We start from the raw sequence: 18,395 nt of genomic DNA on the forward strand, positions 1-18,395 counted from the left end.
TTTGAGTAGTTCAGAGAACCGGTAAATACCATCTCTGACTGGCCCCGCCCCTATCTATTCTCTGCCTCCGAAGTCCCCAGTAACCTTCCCCTGGAGTTGGAAAGGAATGGAGATTTTACAGTATCCTTCCCCTGCCACGCCCGCCACGCCACGCCCATCAAGCCACGCCCACAGAACCGGTAGTAAACATTTTTGAATCCCACCATTGTTACAACCATATGCTTTTGCTTATAAAAGAATTAAATCTAGAAACTCCATGAAGTCTTTCTGTCAATTGCATCAGCATATTGTGAGTTTGGTGCAAAGATAATAATTAAAACAAATGTCAGAGGTAACTATTTGGTCTACAAATAATTTCCTAAGAAAGTGATATATTTGCCAGAAAGATAATTTTTTATGTCCCTCCCTCTTATTATATGGAAAAGCATGTTTAAGTTGTTACATGTTGAAAACAACTTTGTTTTCAAGAAGGAGTTTGTGTCTGCTTGCAGATATAATTAAGTAATATTTACCTTCGTACTAGTTTTTTCTTTTATTTAGGTTGTTAGCTATAAAAATGTAAATCTATGGTTCCCTAAAGTGCAGTGATGTGATTCAGTGTTTTTTTTAAATCTTTGGCAACTTTAAGATATATGGGCCTCAAATCCCAGAATTCCCCAACAAGCTACTCTAATGGAATTACCACATCCATTAATTATTTTAATGGATATACAAGAGCAATCATATCTGAACTGCAAAACTCCAGCTTACAAAGAGAAGGCAGCAAAGAGATACAGAAAAGCCTGGTTCTTTGTTATCATTCCAGCCTATCTGTGATTATTGGATCTAATAAATGCTTTGTGGTCTGTACAATGCCATGTTTGCTTTTGCCATGTGGTATTCTACTCTTAATTCATTCCCATAGCAACAATCTCACACTGCCTTTCAAACTGATGCTTCCAGATATATTGGGTTAAAATTCCCTTAATCTCCGGCCAGGACATCCAGATTGTAGAATACTATTGTAAAGACTAGCCAATAAGACTTCCATTTCTATAACAGAAAAAAAATTGTAAAATGCTTCAAGGTCTTTTGCTGATTAATTTTATTCATCTACCTATTTTACTTCCCAAACTCACTCTACAATATGATTTTTTTATTATGACAACACCTAATAGGAACACAATTAAACAGCTACATAAAAGACAAGAAATGAGGTTTCAGAGCTAAATAGCAAATTAAAATAAATATCTGTATTTCACTGGCATATACATAGTGTTTTTAAAAATTCAAATGTAATACTGTTAACTTTTTACAAAAACAAACAACTTGTCACTAAAACTGGCCTTCTGTAGAAAGACTGGAAAGCAGGAAAAGAAATACTGATTTATTTTTAAAAAGAGACAAAGGGTCTGCTAACTTAGTTCTATCTTGCCCAGATGTGTGGAAAAGACCATTGGCTTACCTGAATGGTCGTTCTCGAGGCGCTGTGGAGTGTCCAAGCTCAGGTTAACTTCAGCTTGCTGCCCAAGGAACTGAGTTTGAAACTTTGTTGTCGCTCCGCCTCCTGGTTGCTCCAGAGGCTCAGTTTAAAAAAATGAAGGAGATCAATAGTCCATGACTGAACTAGTCCAAGTCCAAGTCCAAGACACGAAGGTGCTAAGAACACACCTCGCGGCCCCACCTTAAGGGTGGGTTTGGACACTCCGCAGCGCCTCGAGAACGACCATTCAGGTAAGCCAATGGTCTTTCTCCTAGGCGCTGCTTGGAGTGTCCAAGCTCGGGACATGCCAAAGCTATGTCGAAGTTGGGAGGGAAGAAGAAATGTCCGGGGCCGCGGTGCTTGCCACGACCCTCTGTAGAACTCTCCTCCCAAAGGACGCCTCAGCGGAGGCGAAAGTGTCCAGTCTATAGTTGCGAATAAATGGAGACGGACCAGACCACGTCGCCGCACGGCAGATTTCTTCAATTGGCACTTGCATAGCCCAGGCGGCCGAAGTCGCAGCGCTCCTTGTAGAGTGTGCTGTTATGCGCGAGGGAACCGGTCTGGCCTGAATCTTGTAAGACAACTTGATGCACGCTCTGAGCCAGCGTCCGATGGTAGACGACGTGACTTTCTTCTCCATGGAGGCCGGCTGGAATGACACAAATAAGGCCTCCGATTTACGGAAAGGAGCCGTTCGCTTGATGTAAATACGCACCGCCCTCCGTACGTCCAATTTGTGCCAAGTGACTTCCCTCTGGTGCTTGGGACGAGGGCAAAAGTCAGGGAGTATCACTTCCTGCGCTCTGTGGAAGATGGTGTTAATCTTCGGGACAAAGGCAGGGTCCAGTCTCAATATGACTCTGTTGGAGTGGAAAATGCAAAGGTCGCCTCTGACAGACAAGGCGGCCAACTCCGAAATTCTGCGGGCGGAGGTGATGGCGATGAGGAAGGCGGTCTTTAGCGTAAGGTGGCGTAGGCCCACCGTCCGCAACGGTCCAAAGGGAGATGCGGTCAATGCCTGCAGAACAACAGTCAAGTCCCAGGTAGGGTACCTGTGAATAGTGAGCGGGCAAAGGTTGGGCGCCCCCTTCAGGAGCCCCTTTACCTGAGGATGTCGTGAAATCGGTAGCTGAGAGTCAGAAGACAGGATGGTGCTCAGGGCGGCCACCTGTCTACGGAGAGTGTTTGGTGCCAGCCCTTTCTCCAAACCGTCCTGAAGAAATTCCAGGATTTGCGGAATGGTCGCGGAGGATGCCACAAGGTGATGGTTGAGGCACCAACTGGAGAAGGCCGTCCACGTAGCCTCGTAGATTCTGACGGTGGACGGTCGTCTGGAGGCCTGGATCGTCTGAATGATTCTGTTGGAGAAGCAATGAAGCCTCAGGAGGTCCCCCTCAAGTGCCAGACGGCCAACTGCAGCCACTGGGGCTCCGGATGTTGGACGACCCCCTGGCTGAGGGAGATTTGCTCCTGAGGTATGCGCCACGGCCGGGACACCGACAGACTGACCAGGTCAGCAAACCAAGTCCTCCTCGGCCAGTGAGGAGCGACTAGGAGCACCTCCGCAGCTTCCTCCAGAATCTTCCGAATGACATATGGTATCAGAGGGAGTGGAGGGAAGGCGTACAGCCGACCCGGGGGCCAGCGGGATCTTAAAGCGTCTGTGCCCTCCGCCCTTGGGCAATGGAACCGGGTGAAGTACCTTGGAAGCTGGGCGTTGGCCGGCGAGGCAAACAGGTCGACAACCGGGTGGCCGAACTTCTGAGACAGCTGGTAAAACAGTCTCGGGTGCAGATGCCATTCCGAGTTCTGGATGGTTGTTCTGCTGAGCCAGTCCGCTGTCACGTTGTCCACGCCGGAGATGTGGTCTGCTCGTATTGACGCCAGATGACTCTCCACCCAGCGACCCAGAGTCTCTGCTTCCAACATCAGCACCAGAGACCGCGTGCCGCCCTGGTGGTTGATGTAGGCTTTGGCGGCGATGTTGTCCGTCAGAATCAGTACATCGCGGCCTCTGACCTGGTCGAGGAAGTGGCGCAGGGCGAGTCTTGCGGCCCGGAGCTCCAGCCAGTTGACGTTGTCAAGGTGGCGCAGTGGTTAAATGCAGCACTGCAGGCTACTGCTAGATCAGCAGGTCAGCGGTTCAAATCTCACCGGCTCAGGGTTGACTCAGCCTTCCATCCTTCCGAGGTGGGTAAAATGAGGACCCAGATTGTTGGGGGCAATATGCTGACTCTCTGTAAACCGCTTAGAGAGGCCTGAAAGGCCTATGAAGCGGTATATAAGTCTACTGCTATTGCTATTGCTATTGCTAGCTCCGCCTGCGACCACCTGCCCTGCACCACCGCTGTTCCCAGATGAGCACCCCAGCCAAAGAGGCTGGCGTCTGTTGTGATTATCAGCCTCTTTGGCTCCCTGAAGTGTGTGCCTTTGAGGAGGGCTTCCGTCTGCCACCACTGGAGGGAGCGGAGGACCTTCAGTGGGACCCGTACCACCTGTTTGGAGTTGCTGGCCTTCTTCCTTTGGAGAGGGAGCAGGAACCATTGCAGTTCTCGCGTGTGCAGCCGCACCCAAGGGACCACCGCGATGCAAGACACCAGCTTCCCCATCAGTTGTGATAGAGAGAGGATCGAGGCTGACCCAGTCAAGCGGATGCTCCTCACCAGGGTCCAGATGCTGTCGACTCGCTCTTGAGTGAGGAAGACTTGGCAGGTTTCGGAATCGATGATCGTTCTGAGGTGCTGGATCCTGCAGGTCGGGTTCAGATGACTCTTGGTGAGGTTGACTGAGAACCCGTGAAGCTGCAGGGCCTTGATGGTGGTGGCCAGGTCTGCTTGGGCTTGCCCCCTGGACGATGAGTGGATAAGTATGTCGTCCAGGTAGCATTCCAATCTGACGGGCAGAGACCGGAGTTGTGCGGCTACAGCTGCCAGCAGCTTGGTGAAGGTCCGCGGGGCCGACAAGAGCCCGAAGGGAAGGGCCCTGTACTGGTAATGGTGATGGGCAAACTGGAACCTCAGGAACTGGCGGTGCGCCGGGTGGATCGGAACATGCAGATACGCCTCCTTCAGGTCGATCAATGTCAGCAGATCGCCTGGTCTGACGCAGCCCAGGATGGTCTGGAGGGACTGCATCTTGAAGCGCTTGTACGCCAGATGCTTGTTCAGCTTCTTGAGGTCCAGGATCGCCCTCACCCCCCCTGATGACTTGGGGACCAGGAAGAAGATGGAATAAAATCCCCTGCCTTCTTGCCCTCTGGGGACCTCCTCTATGGCTGCTATCTCTAAAAGGTGTTGTATCTCCGCCCTCATCAGTTGTAACTTGTGGGCAGACCTGGGGATAGGGCAATGGAGGAAGGTTCTCGGGGGGAAGGACAGGAACTCCAGGGTCAGCCCGTGGCGGACCGTGTTCTTGACCCAACTGTCCGTCGTCGTCTCCTCCCACTGGGCGGCATAGAGCTGGAGCCGGCCGCCTATGGAGGGAGCCCTGTGACGGTCACTTTGACTTTCTAAAGGGCCTGTTGGAATAGCCTCCCCGGAAGGGTTTTCAGAAAACCTGCTGCTTCCCTCTGTCTCTAAAGGAGGGTCTATCCTGGACGCGATCCTGTGAGGCGCCGTAGGCTCGACTAGGACCGGCAGTGGAAGTGGAGGGCTCGCTATTCCGAAAGGAATTTTTGCGAAAGGGCTGACCTTTCCGTTCGTGCTTTTTTTTGACTGGAGGGAGCACCTTGCGCTTATCCTTATTCTCGGTGAGGAATGGATCTAGGGCCTCTCCAAACAGCTTACCTCCCTTGAAGGGGGCGGAAGCTACCTTCCATTTTGCTTTAACCTCAGCCTGCCAGTGGCGGAGCCACAGCAGGCGCCTCGAGGTGACATTCGAGGCCAGCACCCTGGATGAAAATTTGGTGGCGGCCAGGGATGCATCAGCAGAATACTCCACGGCGGCTATGATCTTGGTGATGTCCTGCCTAGTCCTGGAGTTGCCTGCCGGGAGGCCAGCCCGCAGTTTGCAGAGCCAGAAGAGGGCTGCCCTGCCAAAATAAGAGGAGCTGGCAGAAGCGCGCATGGCCCAGGCCCAGCCGCGGATTCCGCCCTCTTGTCCTCTGCCTTGAGGCCTTCCAATAACTCGGCTAGAAGGGAAGTGGGGGATGTGAGAGCCATAATTGGATCGTCCACCTGAGGAACCTTGAGGAGCTCCTCCAGGGGAGCCTCCATGGTGAATAGCTTCCTCTCCGTCCCACTGGGAGTGGCTAAAGTCCCCGCCTGCACCCATTGTCACTGGATGATGTCCAAAAATAACTGGGGTGCCAGCACGAGGTCCAAAGGCGGAGGAACCTCATTAAAAAGGCCTGCGCCGGGGTCCTGGGGCCCTATGACTACACCCGTGACCGGATCAGATATAGGCTTTGCTGCGGGAGCTGGGAGACCCATCTGGGGGCCTGCAGCCCTGGCCTTCGTAAGGAGGGGCCTAAACATGGCCGGATTGAATAGGGCTGAGCCCGTGGCCTGTTCAGCAGCAGGTTCCTCATCCTCCGATAGGACCGGAACTTCTACCTCAGGCTCCTCCTGATCTGACACCTCACTAAGGCCCGTGGGGGCAGGAGAGGGTGCCCTAGCTTCAGAAGCCTTGGGGATCTTGGCCTGACTGGGGGCTGGCTTGTGCGCCACAGAGGGCAACTGGGCCGCCAGCTGTACCATGCCATCTGAGATGCCTTTGGATATGGCCCGAGCTACCACCTCCTCCATGGCCCTGGATAGGATGGACTCCTGACCCTGCGGGGGAGGGGGCTCCAATTCAGATGGAGCTAAGGATTCCTCCTCAGCTCCTGAATCCATGTCTGCTAGGGAATCCATAGCCATGGAATGGGTAGGGGATCCCAAGGAAGCCCTATGAGGGTTGGGGGAGAACCCAAAGTCCTCACTGCCTGGGCCTAAAGGGGATTCCCCTTGCTGGGATTCGCCCCTGGGAGACCCACCCCCGGTCTCGATGGGGGATGGCTCCATAGAAATCTTGCACTGTGCGGCCTGGGCCCTCTGGAACTGTTTCTCCAGGGCCTTCTGACGGCGCAGTGCCATTTTTTCCTCAGCCTTGGAGGCCGGGCCTACCTTAGGCTGCTTCTCCCTTGGGGAAATACCCCCCCAACTCCCTTGCCCGATGGATTGGGCCTGCTACGCTTACTGGGAGTGGGCCCGGTCTTTTCCCCTTGCCTCTCTTCCATGCTGATAGTACTAAGCTGTTGCTCCATTCTGGCAATGGCAGTAGACCAGGCCTGGGGTAGGCCAGAACCTGATCCACACGCTGGGCCTTTAAGGCTCAGAGGCCTAGCTGGCTGAAGAGAGGAGAGGGAGGCTGGAGCTGGCTGAGAGGATCGGCCTAGCGCCTGCGGATCCGCACTGAAGGCAGGTAGGCGGGGATTTGAAGCCTGGGTTCGCTGCGGCCGCTGGAAGGAGAAGGAGGGCAAGAGACAGCGTGAGCACCCCGCATGAGTCTCCGAGCCTAAGGCGGCCCTCCGCGGCGATCCGCTGTTCAAGGGAGGCTGCGCGGCAAGAATAGAGGCCTGGAAATGAAAGCGCGCCAAAACGGGCCGTTTAAAATGGCGGGCTCTTTTGCCGCACGCGCCTGGAGTGTTGTCGGGCCGACACGGAGCCTAGTGCTCCTGTCAGGGGCTCAGGAAGGCTTTAGCAGACGAATCCCCCCCCCCCGTACTCACTGAACCGCCGTTTTGGGAGAGACCCGACCTAGAAACAGCCCAGGTGGAGGCTGGGCTGTGATCGCCCCAGGGAGCCTGCCTGCGCGATGGATTAAGGCAGAATTCTCGAAGAAGTAGAAAAGCAGGATAAAATTACCCTAACTGCAACCTATCTATCCAAACTAGCAAAAAAAGGAGCTACAAACTCTCTAGGAAATACTAAATCGGGGTCCAGCTTGCTGCACAAGGACTGGAGCCCCTGGAAATACGTCCTGTTGGGTGACTGAGTTTTTTTTAAACTGGGCCTCTGGAGCAACCAGGAGGCGGAGCTACAACAAAGTTTCAAACTCAGTTCCTTGGGCAGCAAGCTGAAGTTAACCCGAGCTTGGACACTCCAAGCAGCGCCTAGGAGAAGTTCTATCTTGCCCAGATGTGTGGAAAGCATTACAGTATTAAAAGTAGATTATTATACTACGAGAAAGCAGTGTTCCTGAGGAAAAATCAAGTAAGCTCTGCTTTATTAGCTCTTAACACTATCAACAAGTATAGCAGAATTGGTAAGCTAAGTATAATATTGCATTAAATAAAATGTTGATATGACAAGAATTGCATTTATTTATTAGATTTATATTACTATTCATGTGGCAGTTCAAAGTGGTATATACAATATAATGCTTCCTCTCCCTACCTTTTCTCATAGCAATACCATATGAGGTAGCGAGGGCTGAGAAAAGTGAGTGACCAAAATCACCTAGCGAGATTCTGTGGTTAGGAATGGACCAAAATTTGGATTTCCTGCTCTACACTGTCACACTAGCTCTCAGAAGAGTTCACAGTAGGTGCTGGCTTAAATATGGATACAACATATAAATATATTCATCCACTGATATTAGCAATATTGGTTAAATGAAGATTTAGACATATTAGCTGAGATTGCAGAGCATACAAAACTATGGTATCCTTGGTCACAGTTTCATAAATAAGCTACAATTGATCAGATTAACAAATAATGCTAAGCCATGCACTAGTGACCAGGAACAGGGGTCCTGTAGGAGTGGAATAGAACAGAAGTCCATAAGCCTGCTTATTGGAGAAGGATATCATGGTCTAGGTCAGAAAAGGCATTGCCAAACCATGCTAGCATTGTATTTATATGCCAAAACCACGAGTTTGCCTTTGAATAAATGCAAATAATAGTTGTGTACATGGATATTAATGGCTATCTACTGTTAGAAATAGGACACTGGATTGAGTCTTGCCATAATCAAGCAGGTCTGTTTTTGTATTTGTAAGGGAGAAAAGACGAAAGGGGAGAAACGTATGAGTCTTACCTCCCTAACCATCGACAGATGATAAGAAATGCATTGATCCACCGGATCGTGAATCTTCTTAAGCAGCTGCTTCTTCAGGAAGGGTTTGAATGCCTTGTCAAACATAGCAGGAATGCTAAGCACTACAAATGCCAGAGTATCGTCAGAGTACCGCAGATGAAAAGTTGGAGGAAGAATCTCATTATACCATCCTACCTTCAGGAGAGAAGGAAAAAAAGCTAAGTTTCATTCTCCAAAAGAAGAAAAAAGTAGCAGTTGATTTTTTTTTCTACAATCAAAAGATTAAATATATCTTTACTCCATAATCTGATGCTATGGGATGTATTTAAAAAAGGTTAGATAAACATACAGAAACTGAACAACAGCTGCATTTTTTCCTAAAATTCAGTTTCCCAAAATTTAAAGATTTTCAATTATCTTTCAAGGCCTGAATAGAAACAGAAAGGGTAGAAACAGAGAAATGGGAAGCTGGTTTGCATATCAGATTTACCCGTTAGGCTAATACTAGAACTCGTTATACAGAATTAAAGTGGGGAGGGGGGAAACTAAATAAAACAGTAATCATATCTCAACCTAATTAGCCAATATAAGCTTTTAACAGGCTCACTGGTGTTCTTTCTGATGCATCTGTATTTTTTTAATATGGGAAACTATGATTATAAGTTTAATGAATTTAAACCAGCTTCAAATCATGATTTTATAATGCAAATGCAAACTTCAATACCAGAAGTGAAACTGAAGATTTTTAAATTTTAATTTCAAGTAATTTAATTTCATGAGGATTGTTGGGGGCAATGTGTTGACACATTGTTGTCACAGAAGGCAGAAAGCACTATGAAACAGTATATAAGTCTAAGTGCTATTGCTGTTGCTATTAATTTCAAGTACTTATTGCTTGAAAACTGGAATTAATTTAGAGTTTACAATTCAATGTCTAATGTGAGTTAATGACATAGCATATTTGCTCCTTGTGATATCATAATGGATGTGAGCAGAAGTAAGCAAGAAGTTTGGGGCCTTCGTTGAACCATGTGTTTCATATCCAAAGATGAATTATAGGGCAAACAAAGTACTTGTGGTCATAAGCCGACACATTTTGAAAGTTCTATTTGAAGGCAGATAATAGTGATCTAAATCAGATACTTATTTATTCAGATAGATATGATGACAATTTTGCATGCATGTTAGCATAAAACTTTAAAGTAGGTCCTTATATTCCACTAAATGAAAACCCCACTTAAAAAAAAAGTATGAAGATTTTACTAGGGATGAATTAATTCTCAGTAAAATGTTCCAATAATATCTGACTTGAACACAACATATTGTAGCTTTGTTGGTTGGTGAGAAATAAATTGGGAAGAGAAACTGGTAAAGATTCTGTGTGCTTCATAAAATCACAGACATTTTTTGTTGTAAAAACTCTTACTACCTGTGACTTCTTTTTACATGTCTGGGTTCAATTATATGGTTCTAACATATCTAATTCGATTCCAAGTCATAGTATATCATTCAAACACAGAAAAGTGGGCTGATTGGAGAACCCATGAATAGGGAAAGCTCTACTCAGTGATGGTATCTTGCTTTTGTTCTCCCTTCTCTCTCTAAATCTAAATGAGGATTAAATGATTTAATGGCCTTTGTACCACTGTGGGTACAAACCTACGTTTAAATTGTGCTGTCTTTTCAACTCTAGGATGAAACATTTATCCTGGTAGCTGTTGAAACTTTGCCATTATAAGCAATTTTATTCAAACAAAATGTCAGATATGCTGACATAAGATGAGCCAAATTCACACAAAACTCTAAATTACAATGTGGTTGCCTAGTCTCTGGTTAAATGTTTGTGTAACCCCAGTATGGTTGGATAGCTGACTAGTTTAAAGATGAATGTAAATTAATTAACCATGGATAAGCACGTTAGATCAGCATACAACGAACTATAAACTGACCACATGGGCTGGGTTCACATAACACATAAGGCTAGTTTGTGTTCAGTAGATCATATCGGTACTCCTTGACTTACAAGCACAATTGGGGCTAGAATTCCTGTCATAAGTCATTATGGTTGTGAGTCAAGTTGGACCTGATGTTATAACAATTTTTACAACAGTTCTTAAGCAAATCACCACAGTCATTGAGTAAATCACAGTCAAAGTGACTCCAGCTTCCTCGGTGGCATGTGTTGCTGGAAGTCGGCAAAAAAGGTTGCAAATCACAATCATGTGACCACAGGATGCTGTAACTGGTCATAAATACAAGCCAGCTGCCAAGCACCAGAATTGTGTTCAAGTGACCGTGGGGGTGGTGCAAAAGTCATAATAACTTGGTCATTCCTTCCTCCTGTGTCTGTACTGCTAGAATATAGAATTGGGCTAGTTTTAATCCAACCATACTATCACATAAACTTTTGCCAGGAAGCCCCTTTTTCAGCTGAATGGGATTTTATCCCCTTGTTCCACATGCTTAAAACAACAAGTTCAGTCTTAGAAAAAAGTCATACGCTGTGATGAAAGAAATGTCCTTCTGGGTTCGGCTCCAAGTGGAGAAAAAGACACTGGAGACATGGAGGCTGCTTGGAAAGATGGTTTATTGTTGGACAGGGCCACATGGCTTGAACCCTGAACAGAAAAGGTGATCACATGCTTCAATGTTGGTGGAGAAGAAGAGAAGGGGTGAGGGAGGGGCTTGCTAGGCTTTTTATAACCTGTTCAGTCCCACCTCTCTGTTTCCTGTTCCTGTGTAAGAAATGTATTCTGATTGGTTGTCAGACGCCCATGGGGCCATGCAGGGGCTACTCTCTAGGCTGTGTTTTGAATCCAGATTTGGTTGAGTTCTCAGATGCCATGTGGTCAGTTGAGTAAAGGGCCAATATTATCATGCCTTTACTCCCATCCCCCCTGGGGCTGCAGTGGAGAAGTCTTTATTATGTAAAAGGGACTAGCTTGACCTTCTTAATGGCCCATTGACAAAGCAGGAAGCTACAGGCAGCTATTCTGTCTTTTAAAACATGTTTCTTTCTTTTCATATCCAGAGAAATATTCTGCCTTTTCAATATTTCCTAGGATATTTCGTTTTTCTGGGAGAGGGCTGGATGATAACTTCCCACAGCTGTTTCCATGACTTAGCTGCAAAATAGCTAATGACATTTTAGTCTGACAAGTTGCATTCATACTATAGCATACTGTGCTATAGTACTATCTTATAATTTAATGTCATGCAACTGGGCAAAGCAAATTATTACTAATTATGGGTGTGTTGTGAAAATATTGCTCAAAATGGAAGACCTTGTATAAATGGAAGACTCTGACCAAGACAATAGAGCAGATTGCTTATCCTTTTTTCCCCAGAAACCATATTCTACCATAGATTTTTTGCATCAAGATTCCATAAACACATGAATAGGATTTTTCAGTTGAAGATATAAGGAGAAAGTCACTATACAGGTAGCTTAGAAAAGGGAAGGCCATCTTTCAAATTACATTTGTTTTGGATGCCCATCCCATCCCCCACCCCACTCCAGGCCTCTCAATCAATGGAAACTGTCCTTTGAGTAAACTCTCAGGGCAGGTAGCAGTGGTTCCCAATATGGGGGGTAGAATGGCATAATTCACATATACCAAGCCTTAGTTTGCCTGTCAATGGTTTATTTACTAAACCTCACTTGCCTAAGCATTTGTATAACACATTAAATTATAAACAAACTCTGATTTTGAAACCATAGCAGTATAATTCACATAATATGCTGAAGCAAAGTGGAACAAATTTATAATTAAATTATAAATGTAATTATGAAAAAAGATTAGTGTAATGTGTGAATGCATGTATAAAAATAGGCTTTTAGATGTGATGCACTACAAATGGTGCTACTGCTAATCAAACATATATTTTTGCTTTCCAGGATCACAGACGGAAACATAGAACATTACAATCATAATTTCTTACAGTGGAAGGGTAAGTTCCCTTTCTGTGATTATACTACAAACTACTATACATTAATCACTTGTTCATAAACATCTACTGTGCATATTGGTCTTGGGGAAGCAATCTTCTTGTAGTTGCATTTTTCCTTTTTTACCCCATAAAAGAAAAGAAAATTTTCTAAGTGGGTGGAGGCTCATCCCTCTGAGGTAGTTCAAGAGAAAGACCGTTGGCTTACCTGAACGGTCGTTCTCGGGGCACTGCGAAGAGAGCCCAAATGCTGGGTTAACACAGCCTATCTGCCCTTGGACTGAGTGAAGTTTTTCTTGACCACGCCTCCCTTTGCCTGCACATGCTCAATTCGAAAACGAAGGAACCGTCCTGTAATCAATTACAGTCAATACAGCCACATCGTTCAAAATACAAACACCCGGGTGGGTTTGGGCTCTCTTCGCAGTGCCCCGAGAACGACCGTTCAGGTAAGCCAACGGTCTTTCTCCAGTGCACTGCTCAGAGAGCCCAAATGCTGGGACATGCCCAAGCTATTGAGTCCCAGGGTGGGGAAGCGCCGAAGCCTCTGGCATTTCAGCCACTCTTTGTAATACTCTTCTGCCAAAGGAGGCTTCGGCTGAGGCAAAGGTGTCAATCTTATAGTTTCTAATAAAGGCCGTGGGGGAAGCCCAGGTGGCCGCTCTACAAATGTCTAGGATAGAGGCCTGGGTTGCCCAGGCTGCAGACGTTGCAGCGCTCCTGGTGGAGTGAGCGGTGATTCGTCTCGGAGCCGTCTTGCCCTGGTGCTCATATGCCAGTTTGATGCAAGCACGTAGCCAACGTCCCACAGTGTGAGAGGAGACCTTGCGGCCCAGGGACGCAGGGAGGAAGGAGACAAGAAAGCCTCTGACCGGCGGTAGTCCTTTGTTCTCTTTACATACGTGCGCACGGCCCGTCTCACGTCCAGCTTGTGCCACTCACGCTCCTTAGGGTGAGAAGGATGGGGACAGAAGTTGGGCAAAATAAGTTCTTGAGTCCTGTGAAACAGGGAGTTAATTTTCGGAGCAAATGACGGATCAAGTCTCAATATTACTCTGTCCGGGTGAACTACGCACAAATCCTCCCTGACAGAGAGCGCAGCAAGCTCGGCTACCCTGCGAGCGGATGTAATGGCCACCAGGAAAGCGGTTTTGATGGTGAGGTAGCGCAGACTGGTCTTTTTCAAAGGCTCAAATGGGGCTTTGGTCAGGGCCTTAAGCACAAATGGAAGATCCCATGACGGATACCGGTGAACAGTTGGAGGGCTGATGTTCGCTGCTCCCTTGAGAAAGCTCTTGATCTGGGGGAGCTGACTCAGCGAGCGAGAGGAGCCCTTTGCCAGGATGGTAGACAACGCTGCAACCTGGCGTCTGAGGGTGCTGACTGCAAGGCCCTTATCCAGACCCTCTTGCAAAAAGTCTAGGGTCTGGGGGATCGAGGCTGAGGAGGCCTCTATGTTCCTAGTCTTGCACCACCGTGAGAAGGCGGCCCAGGTGGCATCGTAGATTCTAGTCGTAGAGGGCTTCCTGGACGCTTGGATTGTTCGAATGACCTGGTCAGAGAATTTTTGCTTTCTCAGGAGCTCCCCTTCAAGTGCCAAACGGCTAGCTGCAGCCACTGGGGCTCCGGATGGGTGATGGCCCCCTGGCTGAGGGCAATCTTGTCCCGGGGGATTCTCCAAGGTCTTTGAACTGAGAGGCTGACCAGGTCTGCGTACCAGGGCCTTCTGGGCCAGAAGGGAGCCACCAGAATGAGGTCTGCCTTTTCGGTCAGGAGCTTGTTCACCACTTGAGGGATGAGCGGAAGTGGAGGGAAGGCATACAGAAGTCCCTGAGGCCACGCTGACCTCAGAGCATTGGTTCCCTCCGCCTGGGGCGAGTGGTAGCGACTGCAGAAGCGTGGGAGCTGTGTGTTGTTGTGTGTGGCAAACAGGTCTACCTGTGGCTTTGATTTGATTTGATTTTTGATTTTATTGACATTTGTAGGCCGCCCTTTTCCCTGAGGGGACTCAGGGCGGCTCACATAAAATCAGGGAAGGGGAAATGCAGACAATAACAAAGACACACGATCTGCTGGAACAGGTCCGGGTGCAGGCGCCACTCCGAGTGGTCGATGCGTTGGCGGCTCAGCCAGTCTGCTTCCCGGTTGCTTACGCCGGAGATGTGATCTGCACTGAGAGAAGCCAGATGACGTTCCGCCCACCTGCCCAGCGCTTCTGCCTCGAGCATGAGGGCCTTTGATCGAGTGCCCCCTTGCCGGTTTATGTGCGCTTTTGTCGCCACATTGTCTGTCATCAGCAGTACATGAGCCCCTCTTACTAGGGATGCGAACTTTCTCAGCGCTAGGCGAGCTGCCCTCAGTTCCAGCCAATTGATGCTGTGGGCGGCCTCCCTCTGAGTCCATCGGCCTTGGGCTAGGTGGCCCTGACAGTGGGCGCCCCACCCCAGGAGGCTGGCATCCGTGGTGACAACTAGTCTCTCCGGCTCCTTGAACAGGCAGCCCTTCCTGACTGCCTTGGACCTCCACCATGCCAGAGACCGGATCACCTTTCGTGGGAGCCGAACCCGCCTGAGTGAGTTGCTGTTCCTGGCCCTCTGCACTGGCAGCAGAAACCACTGCAGCTCCCTGGCGTGAAGGCGAGCCCAGGGAACCACCCCCAGGCACGAGATCATTATCCCTAGGAGCTGGGACAGCTGAATGATGGGTACCGACCTGGCAAGGCTGCAGTGCTTCACTCTGCGTCTCAGGTTCGACAGCCGGTCTGGCGAAAGAAATACCTGGCAGGAGGTGGAGTTGATGACCGCACCCAGGTGCTGTATACGGGTGGATGGTCGGAACTGGCTCTTCTCCATGTTGACAGAGAAGCCATGGTACTGCAGGGTCTGCACAGTTAGAGAAACATCGCGGTGTGCCTGCTTGGTGGTGAGAGAGTGAATGATTATGTCGTCTAAATAACATTCCAGACGAACCGGATGGTTGCGGAGATGAGCCGCTAGCACTGCCAGAATTTTGGTGAATGTTCTGGGCGCAGATGATAGCCCGAAGGGAAGAGCCCTGTACTGGAAATGCTTCCCTTCCGCGTAGAACCTCAGGAACCGCCTGTGGGCCACATGGATGGGGACATGCAGGTAGGCCTCTTTGAGATCTATTGATGTCAATAGGTCCCCCTCCCTCACACAGCCCAGGATGGAGTGGAGTGACTGCATCTTGAACCTCTTGTAAGCCAGATGCTGATTTAGGCTCTTGAGGTCCAAGATGGCCCTCCACCCCCCTGAACTTTTGGGCACTAGGAAGAGGATCGAATAGAAGCCCCTCCCCTGCTGATCCTTGGGGACTGGCTCTATCACCTCTATCTCTAGGAGATGGCAGATTTCTGCCCTCATGCGTTCCCTCTTTTCTGGGTTCCTGGGGGTAGGACAGCGGATAAACTTTCTTTGGGGAAAGGATAGGAAGTCCAGGAGAAGGCCCTTGCGAATGGTGTTGAGGACCCACCTGTCCGATGTTATCTCCTCCCACCTGTCGGCATACAGCCGTAGCCGACCCCCGATGGGGGGATCCCTGTGACCGTCACTTTCCCTTACGAAAGGGCCGGGATCCACCACTGTTGTTTCCTCCTCCTCGGAATGGTCTCCGAAAGGAAAACTGGGATTGGTTGGCACGAGCCCCGAAGGATCTGTCTTGGTGCCTATCCCCCCCTGCCTGAAAGGGCCTCTGATAGGAGGAAGGGTGAGAAGATTGCCCTGTTTCCTGGCTCCTGTAGGGTCTCTTACGAAAGGACCCCGCCCCTTTCCGGTCACCCCTTTTAAAGGTTGCCGGAAGGATCTTGCGTTTGTCCTTGGTTTCGGTGACAAACTTGTCCAGGGCCTCTCCAAACAGAAAGCCCCCTTTAAATGGGGCCGATGCCAGCTTCCATTTAGCCTTCATTTCGGCCTGCCAGTGCCTGAGCCATAGGAGGCGGCGGGAGGTGATATTGGGAGCTAGAGCTCTGGAAGAGAATTTTGCTGCTGTCAAGGTGGCATCCGCCGAATACTCGACAGCGGTAATAATCTTGGTTAGCTCATGGCGCCACCTAGATTTCCTGGGCGGGGGTCTGGACCTGAGTTGGCGCAGCCAGAATAGGGTGGCCCTAATAAAAAAGGAGGCAGAGGTGGATGCCTTGATGGCCCAGGCAGACGCCATGTGTGTTTTCTGACATGCCTTTTCTGACCTCTTATCTTCTGCCTTAAGTCCCTCTAGGAGCTCAGCTGGCAGGTTGGAATTGGAAGTCAGAGACACGACTGGGGCATCTACTTCCGGGAATTTGAGGATTTCCTCCATTTTATCTTCTACTGCATATAGAGTTCTATCCCCCCCACTGGGGTTGGTCAGGGTGCCTGGCTGTAGCCACTGGCGCCGTACCGCGTCCATAAATAGGTCTGGCACAGGAATAACCTCGGGAGTTTCTACTGTCTCTTTGAACAACCCATGCTTAAGATCCTTGGAAGTGGAAGCCTGAGAGGCCTCAGGCCTGGAGGTGGGGCCTAACTCTGTGGCCGTCATGGCTTTGTGCAAGATAGACTTGAATAATGACGGTTGAAATAGGCCAGAGAATTTTGGCTTGTCAGGGGTGGGGTTTTCGTCTTCGGAAAGGGCGAAAATCTCCCCTTCTTCCTGCTCAGAACTTGATAACCCAGAGTGAGAGGGGCTTGAAGATGGGGAGGAGGATACAGGCTCCTTAGAGGTGGAGGCCCTAGGTTTGCGTTTCTCTTTTGGGGCCTTGCCCTTGCGAGAGCCCTTGCGCCTAATGCCTTCAGCTATCCCTTGGGAGATGGCTAAGGCAATTACCTCCCTCATTTCATCCGAGAGAGCAGGACTTTCCCCCCTTTTTTTCTTTTGCTTACTGGTCCTGCGCTGGCTAGGCCTGCCTGAGCTGGATCCACCCTTCCCAAAGGGGGAATTCTGGACAGAATCTCGTTCCTCTCCGATGGAGGAGCTAGGGGAGTCGGGGTACCCCCAAGATGCTTCAGGAGATGGATCCCTGGATGCATAGTTATCCCCAGACAAGAATTCACTGTCCCCGGGGGATTGGGCCTCACGATCAGGGGAAGCTGACTCCCTGCTGCGACGGTCTGGGCTAGGTTCTGGCTGAAGGGGCCTTGAAACCTCCCTGGGATCCACTGTGGCTCTTGGAGAAGACCTCCCAAGTGAGCCTTTGTGCCCTTTGCCTTTATTTACAGAGGGATCCAGCTTGCAGCGCTTGCTGGAGGGCCCCACCTGATCCCCTAAGGCCTCCCTGCATTCCTCAGCCATTTCAGGTCCCCACGAGGCCTGGAAGATGGCTGGAGTTGGGATGGGCACGCGCTGGCCTTTGCAGTCCAAAAGCGCTGGCAGAATCTCCAGGAGGGAAGGGCCGCCTTGGGGTCGGATTTCCTTCCTCCCACCGCCCTCGGTTCCCCGAGACTTAGCTTATTTTCCGGAGGGAGAGACTAGCTGGCTTCCCAGACTAGCCCCCAGCCTCCCCGCGGCGTTCTGCAGTCGTTGAGGGCTCGCTGAGGCTCCGTTGGCTGGCTGGGCTCTTCTTGCTGCCTTGTTCCTAGCACGCTCTGAGCTCTGCCGCTCTGCCCAGTGAGTCGGAGCGATCCAAAATGGCGGGGGGTGCGCACCCAGCCGCTTCCCGCTCTTTCCAGCCCTGAAAGGCGCGCGAAGGCTCCAGCCGTCGCTGCTGTTGCCGGGCAAAATGGAGCAGGCGAGGGAATCCTAGCAATCCGGCTCACCTGCTTTAGAGCCTTCTCAGAGCCTTGCTGGACTTTTCCTCCCCCTGGGACGCCCCTGTTCCAACAGGGAACTTGGTTTATCCCACTAATTGCTCCCTTGCTAGCCAGCCCCCGCTGTGCAAGCCTTTTCAACCCCCTGCAGTGCTTGCAATTAGCAACAGCAGGGAAAACCCGGCAGCCCTTCTCTTAAAGCGACGGAAGCCTCACTG

At 49.6% G+C, this 18,395-nt stretch overlaps 1 protein-coding gene across 7 annotated transcripts in view; it reads right to left on the reverse strand.

Moving 5' to 3' along the window:
* MMACHC (metabolism of cobalamin associated C) overlaps positions 1-18,395 on the reverse strand; it is a 42,169-nt gene that overhangs the window by 12,771 nt on the left and 11,003 nt on the right. For 4 of the 7 annotated variants that reach the window (XM_032217487.1, XM_032217493.1, XM_032217489.1 and 1 more), the window contains exon 2: positions 8,486-8,680. In XM_032217487.1, the coding sequence (XP_032073378.1) occupies positions 8,486-8,680 (195 nt within the window). Of the gene's footprint in view, positions 1-1,444; positions 3,571-8,485; positions 8,681-18,395 lie in introns of those variants that run through there. The other 3 variants (XM_032217488.1, XM_032217491.1, XM_032217492.1) reach the window with 3 other exon arrangements.

Source organism: Thamnophis elegans, chromosome 5 (genome assembly GCF_009769535.1).
Source record: "Thamnophis elegans isolate rThaEle1 chromosome 5, rThaEle1.pri, whole genome shotgun sequence".
Classification (NCBI taxonomy): domain Eukaryota; kingdom Metazoa; phylum Chordata; class Lepidosauria; order Squamata; family Colubridae; genus Thamnophis; species Thamnophis elegans.